This window comes from Trichoderma asperellum, chromosome 1 (assembly GCF_020647865.1).
Source record: "Trichoderma asperellum chromosome 1, complete sequence".
Classification (NCBI taxonomy): Eukaryota; Fungi; Ascomycota; class Sordariomycetes; order Hypocreales; family Hypocreaceae; genus Trichoderma; species Trichoderma asperellum.
In genome coordinates, this window is record NC_089415.1 from 2,043,626 (window position 1) to 2,063,120 (window position 19,495).

A 19,495-nucleotide genomic window follows, 5' to 3' on the forward strand; every position below is an offset into this window, starting at 1 on the left:
AACTTTATCGACTTAAAGTCAAATGGCCCAATTCGCAAACAAAAATCAACGATACCGAGAGTTAAATCGGAAAGGGTGACGTGGCCCACGATAGGGGCGCAAAAGTCTCGGGTCTCTGCGTCCATGCCGAATACAGGTACCCTGAAAAGCAGCCTCATCATCTTCCACTTCGTCAATAAGCTCATCAAAGGCGTCCAAGTCAACATCTTCCGGAGCAGCGGAAGGAGGTGGTTCGCGGAAGATGTCAAAGTCAGGGTCGCCTCGGAGAGGCACAACTCCACGAGGACAGGGCACAATATGCATCCGACTGCTGTCGAGAAAAGGAAGATCAATCAACGTATGGGATGAACTCTCCCGAAACCTTGTTTGTCTCAACTGTGTTATATAATAGCGTATAATTTCTAGTTCAGCAACAACGGGTAGAAACCCCGCGAGTGCTGGGTGAGGTATCACAGCAATTCTTGGGCGAAGTCTCCGAGGGCCTCGACGAAGAGGGATCATAATTACAGGAGGCAAATTTCCCTCCAAAGAAACTCTCGGAGGCTCATCTCGTGGAAGTGAAACCTGAGGCGCATGGAACCGGTGGGGAATTGCAGAGGATAGAGTTGGCGGCGGTGGTGGTGGTGGAGGAGAAGGAGAAGGAGGCGATGGCGCTGCTGGTCGATAAGGTAATATACGGGTTGGATTCTGATTCCCACTCAGGTTCCGCTGTTGAAGTGGCGGAATATATGCATCCACAGGGGCTGGCAGAGGAGGAGGCAGAGATTGTGGACGGAGAGATGCTGCCACATGATAGCTCTTGTTGCTCAGCTGGGAGGCCGGAATATCCATCTGACAAATGGAAGGCTGAGCTGGGAGTGGCTGTGGAAGCTGTGCTGGAGGACGTTGTAGGTAAAGACGTTTAATATATTGGCGAATGAGAGGGTCACTAGTCTGTTGATGAGATGGCGATGGCAACGCTACTCCTGGGTGGTGACCTGAAGTATTTCTCTGCTGAAGAATCATGCCGTTCCAAAGCACAGTTGCTTCTGCTGGTGGCGTAGGTGTCCATGCCGTCGAAGCCACCTGCGCTTTAACCTCAGCACGGCCAGAACGAAAGGGAAAAAATGCGCCCCGAGGTCTAGGAGGTGGTCCCTGAGGCAGTTCAGTTGGTTCTGGAAGCCCAAGTGGCGCCTCAAGAAATCTTGGAACTTCAATTCCAAATCCAGATCCGAAAGCTTCAAGCTCCGCTCCCCTTTCTTTGGGAATGTCCGCAATATGAATAGATCCGCCTTCCCTTCGAGCTAAAGCCACGGTATCCTCCACCTGAGCTCTATTAGCATTGGTGGTCTCCGTTGTAGGGTCAACAGCCATAGTGCATGGCACGTCATGAGTCACCATGATGCTGGATGCCAGACCACACTGCTGTAACTGCGAGGATGCAGTGGCGTTCACTTGAAAAACGTTTTTCTTTCTGGGGAGGTTTCGCAGCTCGGGTATCCGCCTCCGAAAAAAGATCCCGTCGAGGCTGACCTTCCGGGAAACTTTGGCAGGAGAGATTTTGTAGCCCTGGGCCTCATAGCTGGGGCCAACTCCCGCACGCTTTTGCCTGTAGAAGTGCAACAAAGGATCATGATCAGTGGACAGTAATGACACGTACTCTGCGCCGTACCATGCGAAGAAACCTCTCGCTACCCCCTCTCCACGAGTACACAGTTGACTGGCATCGACAAGGCTAAAGCCGGTGAGGCCCATCAGCAGCTGGATCATGCTGACTACAGAGCCGACTACTTGACCCGGCCTGTCGAGCTCTTGTATGGCGGATGATTTCCACGTCTTGAGTGAGGTTTTGCCCATCCCAGCGCCCTCAATCTTGTACAACTCGCTACCATGTTTCGTTAAACTGAGGCGAATAAAGTTCGCCACTAGCATATGGTATCGAATGCTTTCTGTCCTGGCGCCGCAGCTTCTCCTGAAGGCTCGAGTTTGAGCCAAGTTAGGGTCTGCGCCGCATTCGAGCTCCAGAAGCCCTTGATGGACTTGCCAAGTCGTGATACACCCGAGAGCCAGATAGGGTTGAAGCTCGTGATGATTACCACTTACAGGCAAGCAGTCGATTCCAGACTCGACCTCGAAAAAGTGGAGACTATGTCCATGAACTTGAATCAGAAGCGTCCATCACAAAACAAACGATTTTTCTATTGGTGGTTTGGCAAACTTACTCATGCATGCAATACTTCACATCATAGTGCCAATCGAATTTAATGCCGTGTGCGCCACATATGGCAGAAATAGTCTCTTCTTCCCTTTGTTGACCAGGTGAATAGTCCACGATCATCCACACAGCCGTAATCTGGGGGCCATCTTGGTTGGCGACGGAGTGCCCGATCATGCCGTTCAGGACAGCGTCAAAAGTGCCAACAAGGATGATAAATCCGCTGCCTAGATTCTCTAGATTTCTCTTTAGGTCCCACAGAGACCCTGCGATGAACTTTGCGCAGAGATGGCTGCACCTCCAACGCCGAGAGAGACCATATCTAGTGGGTAGGTATGGGCTTATGTTCCCATCTTTGACAAGACCAGAAACTTCGATATGATCGGATGGAAAGATATAAGCGGACAGCAGGTGGGTGAAACCATGCTCGGTGGTGGATAATCCGTACAAGATGGGGTTGTCGGTGGCTCTAAGGTCCCGCTTCATAAGATAAATTAGGGTAGCTCCACTAGACATGGCGACGGTGATGCAATGAGTGCTCAAACAACAGTGATTCTGGGTGCAATCAAAATTACTTATAAGCAAGAAAAAAGGACAGTCAGGTACAACCAGGTACAGCCAAGATGATGAGTAGGTCGGATCAAAAGTAATCAAGATCAGGTATAGTCAGGCGTGGTCAAATATGGTTTGGAGGCAATCAGATATAATCTGCTATGGCCCGGTACAGTCAAGTTCCGATGTAGTCTAGACTAAGTGTGTCTAGCAGTTAGGATCGTGTATAATCGAATATCGTCAAGCTTGACAGAAAGTACTCGGGAGGTCTAAGGACAAGATTCGGTAACGAATTCGTGTGGTCAATGATATCTGTGGTAAATACGAGGTCAGTATCAATTACAAGAGTGACAGAGCCGAAGAAAGACGTGATGCCCTGACCGGTGACAAAAGTAAATATAAGCCAATAGCTTGCCTCTGGAGATTATGATAGATGAGTGGTCATAGAATCCAATCGCCTTGTGGAATTATTTGAAGAAGGCAGAGATGCAGCAGCTAGAGACCGCTAACTCCCGATGGTATAACTACAAGATCTATCAGCAGCCAGCTAACCAGAAATGCAACAGGAAGGGAATCAAGCCAAAAGGATATAGCTGCTTGTAAATATGCTTTTACCTTAGCCTTGGATATAGATAAGATGGGGTAAGCAGGCAGACAGGCAGTTGAGCTGAAACCAGTGAGGGCTTCCGAACAAGGAGTCAGAACCGAAGAAGAGGGGACTAGGGTCAGAGATGACCAACAATGTATCTTTCATATGGTCCACAGAATTCACAGGGCTTCAAAATCGTTAATGCTCTGAGGGCTTTGCGATTGATATAGTTCCAATTGTTTGATATCAAGCCAGGCCAAGTGAGTGTGACAATGATCATCTTGCCGAGCTACAAGCATGGATATACTAGGTACTAGGTAGTTGCTGCTGTGTAACCAGAAATGTGCCCAAACCCAACAGGTAGTACATCCTTTCTACATACATTAAGGCAGTAGATGCAGTATACTTACGTACCTACCTACGTACCTAGTAGGTAATAGGTAGAGGCAGACTTACGATACCCAACCTCTACTCTACTACTCAGACAATTTAAGAGACTCGAGCGCCGCATGTTTCTCTTTCTCTTGACTCACTTCGTCTTTGTTTTTGTTTTCTTGTTCTTGTTCTTTCCCTGTGCTTTTTCGTCTTTATCTCCCTATCTCTCTTTTTGACCTGTGGTAGTATAATTACTTCAGGTATTCTTGGTCCTCTCTGCCATGGACGCGCTCAAGTGTCAAATTATTTGCCGCTAGCTGAGACGAGACACCAGAAACGCGAAGCCATCATGCGGCTAAGGTCAGCTCGTCGTGTTTATACGGAGTATGTAATAATATGAAGGACACCTACTACTTTCTGTCATGTACAGTCAGGATAATGCCCACTTACCTAACACTGGGCATCATCGATGAACGGAGATAAAAACGCCTACATAGAGTTAGCTAGTCGTAGCCGGGTAGAGAAACCTCTAGTAGGCTTTTGTGTCTCTAGTGGAGGAGCTAATCATAAATTGACTGGGCCAAGCTTCCTTCACCAAGTGAATTGCCCCCCGCGTGGCCTGATTATTACGACATTTCTCCTCCGCCTTCTCCCTTGCATCAAAGCTGTATTTTGGTCTTTTTGACTAGGCAGAAAAAAAAAGGCACAGCTGCGGTGTGGCTGCCCAAGCAACATCGGCTCAAAGGATAAGGCGAAAGGCGTGAGTAAGTAGCCGAGCAATATTCATATCCCAAGCAAATCACAGAAGGTCCCCCCGGCTCCGATCTCAAAAACCCCATGAGGGTTATCTCGATCGAGAGATGCCAATTGGCTAGGAACCCGGGAAATGGGAAATGGGTGGGGGATGTCTCGACGCACACGCCCGAGAGTGATTTGCCCAGCAACTTTTTTTTACGTGTTTCTGCTTCTGCTTCTGTTTCACTAGATCATACTAGGCAGTTTCTTTCCTGCATGGGCGGGAATTCCCTCGGAATATCGGAATATATGTACGAACTTTGAGTGAGGGTGTAGGTTTGGGTGTAGGCCTACTAAGCTACCAGTTGTGGGAGCAGCAAAAGAAAACCGGGAACGAGCTTTGTGGACAGAAGGGAGCAGCATTCCATATCGAGGTAGTGCGAGCTAGAATGCTACCAAGGCTAACGAGAACTGATCGTCGTCAGATGTCGATGGGTGGAGAGCGGAATACTAGCATGTAGCAGCTACTTCTTTGCGCCTATCTGTTACTGGGCAGATGCTGTACAGCATTATATCTCGCGCTCCTTGCAACGTGGTGTGGTAGGGCCAACAGTTATAGATAGCATTCTGCTATAAGCGGAGGGTACCTGCGCTCCGCAGTAAGAACCATAATCTTTGCTTGTACCTGCTGTCCAGCCGGGAGCGCCCGCTAACCCGCCTTGAGAGATCGGGCTGGCGCGCCCACTTGCCGCAATTAGCGCAAGATGGTGGCGGTACTTCAGCTGAAGCACTATCAGAGTTAACGCAACACCCTGATGGACTGTTGGTGGTGCTATTATTTTCAATAAAGGGGGAGAAGAAAAAGAAAAAGAAAAAGAAACTCCATCCTTAGTGCTTAAAAACATCCACTATTTGCTTGCTGTAGTCAACATGAATGGAAAAAGGTCTGGGTAACGCGTGCTGGAAATCAGGCTTGGGGTACTTGGCATGCTGTAGCTCGTCCATCATACGCCCAGAGCCTCTCCCTCCAGCTTCACCGCTTCGGCAATTGCTAGACACTTCCATGCTTGCATGTATTTTGCACTTCAGCACTCCCAAGGCAAGCACACGCCCTCGTTTTAGCGCAGGCGCAGACCAGAGCCGCTGGGCAGGTGCAGCTGGACAGGGAAAGAGAGGCAAGCCGGCGCGAGGCAGGCGAGTGCAGGAAAGTACTTGTACAGAGTACCGGTACCTGGTAGCGGTGCCAAGCCGGGCTCAAAGACACACACCCTTCCCCCGCAGCGCACCCGCAGCGCCTTGTAGCGGTACCTGATGCCAGCCAGCAGCGCGCCTGCAGTCTAGCCAGAGCCTCGCCGATGCATCCTTCCTCGAGCTGCAGCATTAGATCGCTTATTCTCAGTCTACGGCCGGTTTTGTCGGTCCTGCTTCATACTGCTCGCTTTGTTCTCAACACCACGTCAGACAGGCAACGCGCTTTTCTCTCTCTCCCAGTAGATTTTCCATCAGGAAAAAGTCAATGCTTTGATTTTTGTGCCTCGCTGGTTTGGCTTTTCTCCTCTGGTTTCTCTTCTTTTACTCTCAATACTAGAGACCTCGCAGATGGGAAGAACTTGTGGGAGATGATCAAGAAAGTAAGTGAGGAAAAGATCCGATAGGGAATATTGAGATGCGAGCCTGTTTCCCCCACATCATAGAGCAGCTTTTCCCCGGGCTTCCTTAGTAAAATATTACTGTTGCTAACACTACTTCCCTATCAGGTCTCCGAACCACAATAAATCCATAAGAGGCGAAAGCTTTGTTTTCTCGTCCTATCCGAGTCGACCGCCCGAGAATCCAAATAGTCAATGTCCGAAATGCTTCGGCTAATCATCCTCACACCCTCCCCCCTAGCAAATGAGGCTGGCAGGGGGATGTGAGGCTATGCCAGCTGCTTCTATGTACGTACTCATGCCGCTACTTGCACCATTAGCTCATCTCCCGTGCATTGGATGGATAGCTGGCAAGGCAAGGCAGCCCAACTTCCCAGTCTCCATCATGTTCCAAGCGCTCGCCCCTCCTCCTCACCGAACTTGATCTGTCCCCCCTGCTCGCTGCCCATTATTCTCGCAGTATCATACGTGGACTATGCTCCGCACGGGAGGGCACAGATCTGCGAGCTTTAAGACAAAGTGCAACATTAGTCACCGAGGCAGATCTCATCATGTGAACCAACTCGACGGTCTACTACAAGCTTACCGAATAGTTGGCTCGAAACTGCTCCTCAAGCGTATATGCCGTTTATGGAGAATCGTGATAACAGGCAAAGCCCGAGTCTTTTCTGTTCTCTGAACATTACCGTACGCACAGATAAAGGAGTTCTTCGCATGTAGCTTTTCAGCCGCAGCTAGCTTGAACTTTGCGTTTCTTTTTACTTCTGGAGCCGGCCATCGTGGGGCTGGCCAAGCGCTTGGTGGCACGCCGGCAGTCGAGCTTCATGTTATGAGACTTGTCCCAAAGGCATGTCCTGGTTCTTTCTGCTCAACGTAGCGCAATCATGCAAGGATCCTTCGCCACGACCTTACAGTTGACGCAATTTGAGGATAAGAAATGATCCATACCTATGAACTTTGACACCAGCTATGGCTGCCAGCTCTCAATTGTCTAGCTTCTTTTGAAGTTGCTCATTATCTCCGCGGTAGGCCGCAAGCCATGCCACGTACTGGCTGAAATGGTTCCACTTTCTGCGGACAACATGCCTCTTGGACAGTTGTGGCTGTACAAGCATACACGAAGCAAGGGCACAATGCAGCTTGAGGCCATGGTGAGGATTCAGAAGACAGCGCTACCAGTATTGAGAGGATTTATCAGAGCCTTCATCTCCTCCCTCTGGGACTTATACGTTATTATTATTATTTTTCGGGGCCTCAGATTTCCCAAGGCACCACAATGCTGTTGTGGGAGGTAGATGGAGAGATATGAAGGGAAAAGGTTGGCAAGAAAACAGGGATCAAAAAAAAAAAAAAAGAGGCAGAGAAAAGGTGCTGTATCTCTCTCACACACACACTCTTTCTCTTTATGTGGAGAAGTCCACTGTCTGCCTTCGTCAAAGGGCCTGTCTTGATTTTACGTCACACAGCCTTTCTGTTGACCACCGACGTTGCTTTCACCAGAGCAAACCGAAAGACGCATATGCGATATTGCACCTTCTTCTCCCTACATAACGAGCAACTACAACTTTCCCAGTCATATTCGCCGCTATAGAGACTTTCAGGCTCTCTCATTCGGGTTGTCACTCTCCGCACTGGCCATCTTGGCTGTCACGCGCCTCTCATTTTCACTCACGTAGCAACTCGACTGAGACCTGCTTTATCCGCTAACACCTTGTTTCCGACTTCATTTCGTATGCAGGGCTGTTTCACAACAGATACTAGTAGACTGGCAAACTAGAATCTCAAAATATGAGGTCCTCCTAGCATAAGCAGTAGATGGATAGTTCCGGAGAGCGTAAGTGAACCATGTGTCCACGGAATCTTCCGCGAAATTGTCAGACAATATTTCCAACTAGTTAAGTCAACCAGGCTTGTCCCTGGTGGCCCGATCAAGCCTCTCGAAGCGATGGCTAGTTGAGAGCAGAGTGCCCCATTATACTAGCGCTAACTTGTGATGTCCCAGATTACAGCTCTTTGATCCAATTAATCCCACAGCGAGACGCTATTTTATCACTCGTATAATAGCCAATTTCGATCTTTTCAAGACAATAACAGGCCAAAGGCCCGGTTTCTTTGGCCAGAGCCTGGTCTGATCGGCGACTATGTAAGCATACGCCCCGTATCGTAAAACCTACGGAGTGTGCTGGCAAGAATACTCGTGTAAATGCCCCCGGTTTCCTACTCAAATGTGGTGCGTGTTATGGGTTGCTGAAAGTCTGGGATACATACACCCCCCCGGCGATCTTTGTCTGTGCTCAAGCATGAAGCAATACCAGGGGAATGGTGTGGAGAACTCGTCTGTTGGAGTGATCTTGATAGGGCGGATTCACTTGCCGTGTCCATGTCCGATTGCTTCCTTTCAGCCAGGCTGGGATACTGAAAATCAAAGGGAGGTAACTGACATCCTCGTTCTAAGCTGAGATTGCAATAAACGATTCGTCATTTTCCAGTATGCTGCTTTATACTGCTAGTAGTACTAAGATAACGTGCACTTCTCACCAGTCTTTTATGAGACATTATCTGATTGCTAGTCAGCATAAGGCACTGCTACCGGGGTAAGCTCTCTCTGAATCTCTCGAGACGGACTCGACTACGGCTTTGTGCTCGTACAACTACTGCTATTACGGTATGTGTCAGCCAAAACAGAGCACCGGTCTGGGGTAAGAGGTACCGAAATTAGCATCTTTCTTTCTCAAGGTAGTACGCAGCAGCGTACTGCCTGCAGACAATATCTGCACACTTTAATAACATCAGTCAAGCTTGTATATCTCTTTCATCTGCGTATTTAAAAGATAAAGACATCCCAATAGCGTCCATGGTCCTTTTTTCTTCATTCATTTTCTCTCTTACCTGTCTACTATCCATTACCTTGGCTAAAACCCAACTTGATATTTCACTGTCGACTTCCCATTCCCGCTATTGCCAACGCCAGCATGTGCCACTACACAATTGGCGAAGCAATCTACGAAGATTGTGTGCCTAACCCGTCGCACGTGGTGAGGTGTGTCATCTTCAAGAGATGCCCCCTTCATGAGGATTCGAATGATGTCTGCTCGCATCCGGCCGTCAAAAAGCCTGAAGGCGTTCTCGAAAAGCACATGAAAGACGGGAAATGTCCTATCTGCCCGAAGTTTAGTATCGTCATTCGCGGGAGATGCGTTGTAGTTCCAGATTCGCCGAAGAGCGAGGACTCTTTCTCGCCTGAGAAAATTTGTCTTTGAAGGGGAGGGCCGAGAAAGACGGTAAAGCCACTCTTTTTACTGAATATTGATGATGCTGTTCATAAAACGCTAACCAACTACGATTAGTTCTACTGGAGGTCCTTGAAAATGAGAGATTTAGATACTACTCTATTGGGGGCTTGAGGTGGGCATTGGGCATTGGGCATTGGGCAATGAACAATGGAACTGCATCTTCTCTACATTGTAAGCACAATGGCGATGAAACCTAGAATAGGAATAACCTGAGTTGTTGTTCTTTCGATTCTCTCTGTAGTCAATATGTCTGACGGTGGTCTGTTCGGAGGCCGACATAGTACAAACATATACACAGATAATCAGCGTCGCTTGGTCTGATTTGATTGATACAAGAATTGCGATTGTTGAAAATATTGTCTCTCTTGCGCGGAATGCTCAATCTTCACTTAATCCTATGAAGCAGAGTAGAGTTGGATGGGTCGGTCGCTGCTATACAATGTAATTGCTGAATGGACGGGCTTTTGCGGCGTGGTTCCAGGGTAGAACATGGACGGCGCATTAATTCCTATAAGCAAAAGGATACTATTGTTGGAAGCATGGAGAGTATGTCTATTATCTATGGCGAATTTGATGGATTGAAAAGCTGGTGTTGCTGGGTTATATAAGATATAATGGTACTAATAGGCGTGAGACTTGCCATCATTTAAATGTTGGAGATGCTGAGAAAAAAAGGCAAGAAAGGACGCTGATTAAGTTCAATTCGTGTTCATCAACGGATAAGAAGTAATAATACATCTAATATCTAATACAAATATAGAGAATAGAAAAAGAGGGAAATTTTGAAGATTCGTTTACTAAATTATGCTTTGTGGGACTATATTGATAGCTCTGTTGCATCTTGATTCTCTTCCAGAAAATGAGTGTCAGCGGGAATGTGCATCAAGTTCTGTACAATGTCTCTCCTGCAGCACACCGAATAATACGCATATCGCCACATGCAGGCAAATAAGTAGTCCCTCCTACTGCATGTATTACAAACGCCTGTCACAGGCCGAAACAAACGGACAAGATGGCCGATCTCCGCAGGTGGTGATAGCCGCATCCGAGCTACACGCGCTCCGTCTGACGGAGGCTGCTGGCGCCATGGCCGAGGTGAACAGCGGCCGATGGCTCCGGCGCCGGGGCTTCTTCCTTACAGTCGCTATTATCATCTCGAGCAGCTTTAGCAGCTTTTGCTGGAGAGCGACTCGCTCCACCTGGTTTAGCCGAGGATGGCGCGGGCGGCATGCGGCGGCTGAACGAGGAGAAAATCGGCGGAGCTTAGCAGGGGGGAGGAGAGATTTGGCTCGGCTCTCCAAGATTTTGAGAGTTTCTGGGGGATAGCGGCCATTGAAGCTTTTTTTTTTTCTTTTTATTCGTCTCTCCCCCGTCTTCCTTCTCTCTTTGTATTTCCTCTTTCTTCCACCGCTGCAGAAGAGTTATATCTATAGCTACTCTGTGTGTGTTTGAAATAGTACAATGTCCGCCATCTCACGGAGCATCAGATCAGCGTCTAAGCTGCGAGTCCAGTCGTCCCGCGGTCTCTGCTCGGCCTCCGTCGGCGCCAGTCGTCTTGCTTCATCCGGCTTTGCTGCTGCTGCCACTGCCACTCCTGCCACGCGCAGTAACTTCTCAACCTCGTCGTTCAAACTGTCTGGAGCGCCCGTCATGCCTACCTCTTCGCGCGAGTACGATCCTGAGATCAAGGACATTGCCGACTATGTCGCCAACAAGACAATTGACTCCGAACTAGCTGTGAGTTTTGTGCCGTGGCTGCTGATGCCGGCGTGCCCCTCATTTCCCAAAACACAAAAATCACACGAAAACCCCACCATCACCACCACGCAGAGAAGAGGAGCAAAGAGGATGAATTCAAATCCAAATCCAATCCAATCCAATTCACCAGAGCTCGAGCGAGAATCACTTACTGACTGTCTGCCGCTGCCTAGTTCGACACCGCTCGATGGATTCTCCTAGACACTCTGGGCTGCGGTCTTGAGGGCCTCCGCTTCAAGGAGTGCGCCAAGCTGCTCGGCCCTACCGTTCCTGGCACTGTCGTGCCCAACGGCACCAAGGTTCCCGGAACCCCCTTTGTGCTGGACCCCATCAACGGAGCCTTCAACATTGGTGCCATGATCCGATGGCTCGACTTCAACGACTGCTGGCTGGCCGCTGAATGGGGCCACCCCTCGGACAACCTGGGCGCCATCCTGGCCGTTGCTGACTGGATCAACCGCACCAACAAGGCCGGCGGTAACCTGGCTGGCGGCAAGATCTTCACCATCCGAGATGTGCTCGAGGGCATGATCAAGGCCCACGAGATCCAGGGCTGCCTGGCTCTGCTCAACTCGTACAACAAGGTCGGCCTCGACCACGTCGTGCTGGTCAAGGTTGCCTCCACCGCCGTCGTCTCCAAGATGCTCGGCCTCAGCGAGAAGCAGATCGCCGACGCCGTCACCCAGGCTTGGGTTGATGGCCAGAGCCTGCGAACCTACCGCCACAGCCCCAACACCATGTCCCGCAAGTCCTGGGCTGCCGGTGATGCCTGCCAGCGCGCCGTCAACCTGGCCCTCAAGGTCATGAAGGGCGAGAGTGGCATTCCCACCGTCCTGTCTGCCCCCACCTGGGGTTTCTACGATGTCCTGTTCAAGGGCAAGAAGTTTGAGTTCCAGCGCCCCTACGGCAGCTACGTGATGGAGAACGTCCTGTTCAAGGTCTCCTACCCTGGTGAGTTTAAGCTTCCCCGCGTCGTATCATGAAGAGAATCATTATCCAGACGACTAACACACGCCTTAGCCGAGTTCCACTCCCAGACCGCCGTCGAGGCTTCTGAGAAGATCCACCACCAGCTCAAGGCCATGGGCAAGACTGCCGCTGACATCAAGGCCATCACCTGCCGAACCCACGAGGCCTGCATCCGCATCATTGACAAGCAGTTCAAGCCCATGGACAACTTCGCCGACCGTGACCACTGCATCCAGTACATGTGCTCCGTCATGCTCGTCTTCGGCCGCCTTGAGGCCACCGACTACGTTGATGGCTCTGAGGCCGCCACCTCCGAGCTGGTTGAGTCTCTGCGCAAGAAGATCAAGTGTGTCGAGGATCCTCAGTACACTCAGGATTACCACGACCCTGCTCTCCGAACCATCTCCAACGCCCTGACCGTCGAGCTCAACGACGGCACCGTCCTCGACGAGGTCGCCGTCGAGGCTCCTCTGGGCCACCGTCTCCGTCGTGAGGAGGCCAAGCCCGTCATCCTGGCCAAGTACAAGCGCCACCTCGGCCCTCACTTCCCCGAGAACACTGTCAACGAGCTTGTCGAGCTGAGCTTGGACAGCAAGAGGCTCGAGGCCATGACTGTGGATGAGTACGTTGACAAGTATGCTGTCAAGGAGAGCAAGTTTGTTGTTTAAACCTGGGGAGTGGCGCCAAAAATGGGTATATACAAATGAAAACATTGATGAATTGGCTTTTGAGGGCCAAATAGATAAAAAATAAAAGACTAGCAAAATAATAATGATACCAAAATAAAACACACATAAAAAAAAAAAATCAAACCAAATCATGCGTACCATATACCAGCGCTGATATTTCCTACTGTTCTTATAAAGGTATTCTGAAATACGGAGAACCATCACCAGTATTACGTGCTCAGATACACTGTGAGCCATGGCTTGGCTGCCATCTTATCCTCTGTACAGGAAGCACATGAAGATTCCAGAGCAGCGTCTGTACCAGAGTGTATCGATACCTGAGCTGAAAATATGTGGCACTGGGCTGCCTCCGGACAGTGGCGACTTTAGGTGCGATCTCGCCAAGAACAAGCTATAATGACCTATAACGAACCTCTGGAAGACAACCAGGAGCCAGCCACAGCGGCTAGACGCGCAATCCGTAGCACGGGTTTTACTGGAGCTCGAGTACTGGAACGCTGCAAGTACCGGGGCGACATGTGGTGCCCTCCCATTGAGCCCGACTTGGAGCATGAATTGAATATGAATACACAGAATCAGTCAGTCTCTTTCGGAATTTCGGTAATACACAACTATCAACACTATAATCCGTGCGGCTTGCTCAAATGTTTGAATCTCTCTTTGTGGCCAAGCTGTTACAGTATTATAGGCTCGTCATTTCGGCCAACCACCAGACTCCGAAATCCATATCCGGACATTGGCTCACCTTCTGGAACCCGCGCAATGTACGCAATGTAGCGGGGCCAAGAACCAGCACAGCCCACTAAACTCCCCCAAGACTCTCGGCCATTTCCAGAACAGCACCGTTCCAGCTCCCCGACGAATTCTAGATCTCGCATCTGCATGTCCTCAGGCCACTATTTGATGCTCCGGGATTTCTTGTCATCTTTGACACCCACGCTTTCGTTTCTCGTAGAACTCTGATATACAAACAGGTGCTACCGGCCTTTTTCTCTTTCCAATATTACGTTGGAGCGGCTGTTCGAATCTGCAACTCTGCGATCCTCGTTAACAAAGCGTCCTCCCGCCAACCAAGATAATGGATCGCCAAACCATCATGGAGACCAATCGGTCTCTTCGAAACATCAAGAATGTCAGCATGCCCACAGCGATGAAATACTTCTCTTCTCTTCTTTTCTTTGTCGGAAAGTGCTGGCTAGCTAACCCAAGAGACAGGAGCTCGAAAGCCTTCTCGAGAAAGGTGTCATCAACGAAACCGCCTTCGACACCATCCACTCCGCTCTCCCTGCCGAAACTCCTCTTCGAGGCGCTGCTTCTGGAAGTGCTGGCCATTCTGCCAACCCGACACCGGCCCCGGCTGCAGCTGTTGTGACGCCTCCAGTTCAAGCTTTCCAGAACCTCAACGTCAAGGGCACCTCCCCGGCGCCTCCATCATACGACGACACTCCCGCGCCTGGTGTCCCCACCCGCTCGCCAGGCAAACCCGTTCTGGCCCATGCCAGAGCCCTGTACCGCTACGATGCCAGCGACGCTCGCGACCTGAGCCTGGAGAAGGACGACAAGATCGACGTGTACGAGTACATGAACCAGGACTGGTGGATGGGTCGCAACCACCGCACCGGCATGGAGGGTATCTTCCCCCAGAACTACGTGTTTGTGGAACAAGAGCAGAAGGCTCCCGCTCCCGCTCCTGTAGCCTATCCTCAGCAGCCCGTCTACGGCTACCCGGCTCCCTCAGGACCACCCGTGCAGCAGAACCCGTACAATGCCAGCGTCCCGCCTATGGCTATAGCTGAGGGCGGCCAGCCTTCTCAGCAAGAAGGCGGCGGCAGCAAGGCCGGGGAGTACGGAAAGAAGTTTGGAAAGAAGCTTGGTAATGCTGCCATCTTCGGTGCAGGTGCTTCGATCGGTAGCAACATCGTCAACAGCATCTTCTGAGGGAGAGGCATGTGATTATACTTGGGGGACACAAGAGATTGTGATTGGTCCTTGATTTTTCCATCTTGCTATTTGCCATTTTTCATCTGCTTCTTTTCAATTTATCCAACTGGTAATGTATGGCGTTCGGGTTGGGGTTGAGGTTTTACGCTGTATTTGAAGATGGGCAAAATTATTCTTCGCCTATTCCTAGTGATAGAGAGTGTCAATATGGCTTCTCTTTAGCTAGTTTATATAATTTCAGAAGACTGAATGGAATTTTTATAAACAGAGCATGCGTAAATTTGAACCGCCTGTTGGGATGCTTTGCGTGTCAAATTGTCCCAGTTTCATCACGAAAGGAGGTATTGTCTTTGCCTTGTTTGTGAGGCAGTTAGTAGCTTTCAATACTTATAAAAAAGTTGTACGATATGCCATTTGATTTACAAAAAAATGGCATACCAGCTGAATGTAATGGGCGCCCGGATACTTGAGATGGCGCTGCACAGTACGTACACTGTAGTTTTATTGCGGCCCCGCCAGCAGTTTTACCGTGTTAGCCACATCTAAAACACTGTACAAACCGCCCTGCAAAAATTCTCACCTTGGTCAAGTTCCACTATAAGTTTCGGACAAGATACATCACGAGCAGCAGCGCTCCATCGGCTCCGTTGTTACCACAAATGTCAGAGGAGAAAGCGAAAATGTCGAATTCAAAGAAAAGAGCCGCAGAAGATCCGGCCCCAGCCAAAAAGACCAAGAAGAGAAAATCCAAACATGCCGTTGAGGATGAAAACCTCGACGCTGAGCTTGGCCTCAACATGCTCTTCGCTAAGATGGATAGCCAGTTGCTGGCCGATTACCACGTGCAAAAGCTGGCGAGATTCGGCACTGATTTGAGCCCTGTCGAGTTATCAGACTTGGCTTTGTCAGGTATTTCTTATCCATCTATCATATACTCCCCTAAAAAGAAAACAAATGAGAGGTTTCTCATTCATATCTTATTCTCTGAGTGCTAACCGAGCTGGGCTGTAGCCGCTGCTATCAAGGACACCACCTCATGGCAGCAAACTAGATCATTGGACAATTTGCCAAGTTTCCTGGAAGAGTTTTCAGAGCACCCCGAGAGCTTGAGCAGGGCGCAGAAGAAGAATGGCATGCCTCACACAATCGTTGTTGCTGGCGCGGGATTGAGAGCCGCGGATCTTACCAGGTAAGGGGGAAGAAATCCTTGTCAAAAAGATTCTCTCTCTATTTGTTTTGATCAATGAAATGTTTCCTTTTACTCACATGAATGATTTAGAGCTCTACGAAAATTCTCAGGCAAGGATAGCTTGGTTGCGAAACTGGTGAGTTTTTTGCAACCTCTCTTGATATCTTCTCCTTTCTTCATACTTTTTTACTGAACCCCCCTTTTTTCTACTCATTCAGTTTGCAAAGCACATGAAAGTCGAAGAACAAGTCACGCTGCTTAAAAACAAAAAGATTGGGGTTGGTGTCGGCACACCGGCGCGTCTCATGGAGCTTATTGACAATGGTGAGATTTCCATCCGTCCAAACCCATTTCCTTGTTCGCACACAATGCTTGTGAAAAAGAACTTGGCCTGTGCAAGAATATTTTATTGACATCAATTCGGGGGCAGGTTCATTGTCGCTAGATAAGCTGCAGCGCTTGGTCGTCGATGCCTCGCACATTAACCAGAAGAAGCGAGGCGTCATGGACATGAAAGACACGATGATGCCGCTTGCACGGTTTCTTGCGAGGAAGGAGTTCAAGGACCGATACGGCGACGAGAAGAAGCCCCTTGACTTGATGTTCTACTAAATGCGACGAGCTGACAGCATCAGCGCGGCTCGGTTTTATCTGCACCACGCCCTATTTTCTATCTAATGTTTCTTTCTTTCTTTTGGACTCAGGTGTAAATGGAGTTTACTTAGAGATCTAGACAAATGGATTTGCATTCGCCAATTGGATTCCTTGTTGAGGCGTCAATCATTTCTGTCGCTCATTCATCTAGGCTGTGATTGCAGTAAAAAGAAAAAAAAGCAGGCGATATCAACTTGCTCCGCCATCTCTGCCCCTTCCCCGGGTTCCTCCCCGTTGCGTCATCAAAACACCAACAAGCGATGCTCTTTCCTTCAATCGTTGCTCGTCTCCCAGCAAGCGATTTGCTTGTCTTGTTTTTCTTTTTCTTTGCTCCCCTCCCTCTTCTCTTCTCTTCTCTTCTTCTTTCCATCATCTCCCATCGTTCGCTACCAAAGCATCGCCACCACTCTTTTTTGGAACGCATTCTCAAGCCCTTTTTTTGGATCCCCCATTTTTGGTGACTATCGTTAATTACGACAAACCATTTTTCTTCTCCTCCACGCAGCTTGCCGTCTTGATTTGTTCATCTGTCAACATGCGAGCTTCCTCAGTTGCCGTTGTCTCGGCCGCTTGCCTCTCTGTTGGCATCGCAGCGGCTGATGATGGAGCACCTCGTCAGTGATGCTTCATGCTTGTAGCGCTTCGATTTTTTCTGACACGTTCGCTTTACTGACTCGAGATGGTGGGCAGAGTGCGCCGTCGACTGTGCTTCAAGCATCAGAAACGCGAATGGATCTCTCGATCTCAAGGTCATCTGTGCAGACAAGCTCATGACCAATGTCAGTTTGCCCAGTTTCAATGCCCAGTTGCTTACGCATTTGCCTCGTGACCAACTGACATTTGTCCGTCGCAGTCTCTCTTTCAATGCCTCATCAGCTCATGCCCTCAAGATACCTACGCTCCGGCCGTAGCCCACGTTGTCCTGGCATGCTCCGATCTGGGCTTGAGCATTGGGCCATTGCATCCCGTCGAAGTCCAGCACGTTAACCTGGAGAAGCCTCCATATCTTATAACCCCGTCTCTACCTGCTACGTACGACACGCCCAGTGACGCTTCTCAGCAAAACACTGAGCATGTGACTCTCTCCTTTGACATTTCCCTCGATCTGAAATGCAATTCTGGGCCTGATGGTCTCGTCACCGTGTCTCTTCCCCCGTCTTCCCCATCTCCTCCTGCTCCATCTCCTCCTGCTCCATCTCCGCCTTCTGTTCCGCCATCGCCCCCTACCCCTGATCCTGAAATTGGTGAAGGCGAGAGCGAGAATGGCAGTGACAATGGCAGCAATGGCAATGGAGGTGGCAATGGCAATGGAAAACCCACCGTTTCGTCCTCTCCAGCTGAAGAGACTCTGACCACGCCGGATCCTGCTGACCCAAGTGCTACAACTTCATGCCCGCCTGACTCGGCACCATCAAACGTTCAAGGCCCTGGCGATGAGCAGGCTCCTCCACAATCGACAGAACTTGGGCAACATGGCGGTCCTGCAGAGACCTCGGCGCCTTCGCCAATGCCTCCAAATGGACATGACCCAGTATCTCTGCCGTCTGAAACCCCATGCTCCACCGCTTCTGATACTACTGGAGGCTTGGATCCTGAAGATACTGAAGATCCCAGCCGGATTGGCTCATCGCCCAGCCCTACCCAAGAGGCTTCTGATCCACCAGACGAGGGTGACAAGCCTGAAGTCTCGGTAACCTCCAACGTTGAAGGCATGCCTTCGCCTGCGCCTGTGCCTGCACCTCCAACGCCGGCTCCCGCATCAAGCCCTTTCTCGACCACAAACGGCGCAGCTATTTCAGTCGATCCAATCCCGGGATCTCAGATACCTCAGACTGCGGAACCTACGCCTGATGCTCAGGCATCGCCTCTGCCTAGTTCCTCTTCTTCCCCTGCATCCACCAGTTTGACGGTACCAGAGCCTCTAACCACTATTCATCCTATGCCTTTACCCCTACCTATGCCTTCACCTCCGTCATACCAAAGTGCCGATAATTCGGGTGATATTCCTCTGGAATATGCACCTTCGGGATTGAGCGAGCAGGCCCCTGATGGCGAAAGTTCCGATTCTGAACTTAGCCCGCCTGAGCCAAATGCAGGGCCACTTCCACAGGAAACTCACGGTACAAAAGTAGACGCGACATCATCATACGGGCACGATAGTCAGGAACCATCGGCACCAGTGCCAGTACCAGCTAGCCAAACAGACTCTCTAGCTGCGCAGACTGCAGATGGAAAACCTACTGGCAAGACGACTGAGCCTTCTGAGGTAACACTCTGGCCAACTGCCACAAGCAACAAGACTTCGTGCACAACGGGTTCAGCAAGAGGGGGCGGATCACCAACCACCTCATGCAAATCTGATGGAAAACAGACTACAGTACATCCACCAAGATCTAATCTGCCATTCCTTGCTGGAATTGCGAAGGATGCATTGGTAGCTGGTGACACTCAACAGAATGAGCCATTAGGTTCTATCATGGTCAAAATCATTCGATCTGATGATAGTAGCGCGGAAACGATGCTCACAGCGCTCTGGGAGAATGTCCCGCCAGCTACCACATTGTCAAGGGGAATCGTGGAGAGCATGCAGAGCAAGGAGGTCGACCATGCCTCCGCCACTCAATTTGTTATTGGTAGTAGCCCGACAGCGACATCTACAGCTGATACAGGGCATCACCACGTCGGATCAAGCAATGTTTTGTCACATACAGGGTTTGCCACCCCAAATTCCAAGCCAATCGCCTCTTCTATACAGCCCAATAGTACAGCAATGGCGCCATCGCCCCCTAGAGTCGCATTAACCAGCAGTGATTCCAAGCCAACACCGTACCTTTACATGATGACTTTGCTTGCCATGCTCACCAGCTGGGCTTTGATGAGCTAATTCTGGGCATGGTATTAGGCAGTT

The 19,495-nt window shown here is 49.9% G+C and overlaps 5 protein-coding genes across 6 annotated transcripts; 4 read left to right on the forward strand and 1 right to left on the reverse strand.

The window, feature by feature from the left end:
• Positions 1 to 45: 45 nt before the first annotated feature.
• Positions 46 to 2,710, reverse strand: TrAFT101_000627 (uncharacterized protein; the record flags this gene model as incomplete). Its single annotated transcript, XM_024905916.2, has 2 exons — positions 46 to 2,125; positions 2,202 to 2,710. 2 exons carry the CDS (start codon positions 2,708 to 2,710, stop codon positions 46 to 48), a joined length of 2,589 nt encoding a protein of 862 aa, XP_024764845.2.
• Positions 2,711 to 10,688: 7,978 nt separating this feature from the next.
• PDH1 (ATP-binding cassette transporter CGR1) lies at positions 10,689 to 12,941 on the forward strand. Of its 2 annotated transcripts, XM_024909367.2 has the most exons (3): positions 10,689 to 11,124; positions 11,319 to 12,096; positions 12,166 to 12,941. In XM_024909367.2, the coding sequence occupies exons 1-3, from the start codon at positions 10,849 to 10,851 to the stop codon at positions 12,780 to 12,782; spliced, it is 1,671 nt and encodes a 556-aa protein (XP_024764848.1). In that variant the 5' UTR covers positions 10,689 to 10,848; the 3' UTR covers positions 12,783 to 12,941. The 2 variants fall into 2 exon arrangements, with proteins under 2 accessions (XP_024764848.1, XP_065982198.1); XM_066126099.1 differs by lacking the exon at positions 10,689 to 11,124 and having other exon boundaries at positions 11,196 to 12,096; positions 12,166 to 12,893.
• A 701-nt stretch (positions 12,942 to 13,642) lies between these two features.
• On the forward strand, positions 13,643 to 15,020 carry TrAFT101_000629 (uncharacterized protein). The gene is made up of 2 exons (XM_024904900.2): positions 13,643 to 13,935; positions 14,019 to 15,020. The coding sequence occupies exons 1-2, from the start codon at positions 13,882 to 13,884 to the stop codon at positions 14,739 to 14,741; spliced, it is 777 nt and encodes a 258-aa protein (XP_024764849.1). The 5' UTR covers positions 13,643 to 13,881; the 3' UTR covers positions 14,742 to 15,020.
• Positions 15,021 to 15,370: 350 nt separating this feature from the next.
• Positions 15,371 to 16,712, forward strand: TrAFT101_000630 (uncharacterized protein). Its single transcript, XM_024903278.2, has 5 exons — positions 15,371 to 15,653; positions 15,756 to 15,933; positions 16,024 to 16,069; positions 16,152 to 16,257; positions 16,364 to 16,712. The coding sequence occupies exons 1-5, from the start codon at positions 15,404 to 15,406 to the stop codon at positions 16,543 to 16,545; spliced, it is 762 nt and encodes a 253-aa protein (XP_024764850.2). The 5' UTR covers positions 15,371 to 15,403; the 3' UTR covers positions 16,546 to 16,712.
• A 410-nt stretch (positions 16,713 to 17,122) lies between these two features.
• On the forward strand, positions 17,123 to 19,471 carry TrAFT101_000631 (uncharacterized protein; the record flags this gene model as incomplete). Its single annotated transcript, XM_066126100.1, has 3 exons — positions 17,123 to 17,201; positions 17,278 to 17,366; positions 17,441 to 19,471. The coding sequence occupies 3 exons, from the start codon at positions 17,123 to 17,125 to the stop codon at positions 19,469 to 19,471; spliced, it is 2,199 nt and encodes a 732-aa protein (XP_065982199.1).
• Between the last annotated feature and the right edge of the window lie 24 nt (positions 19,472 to 19,495).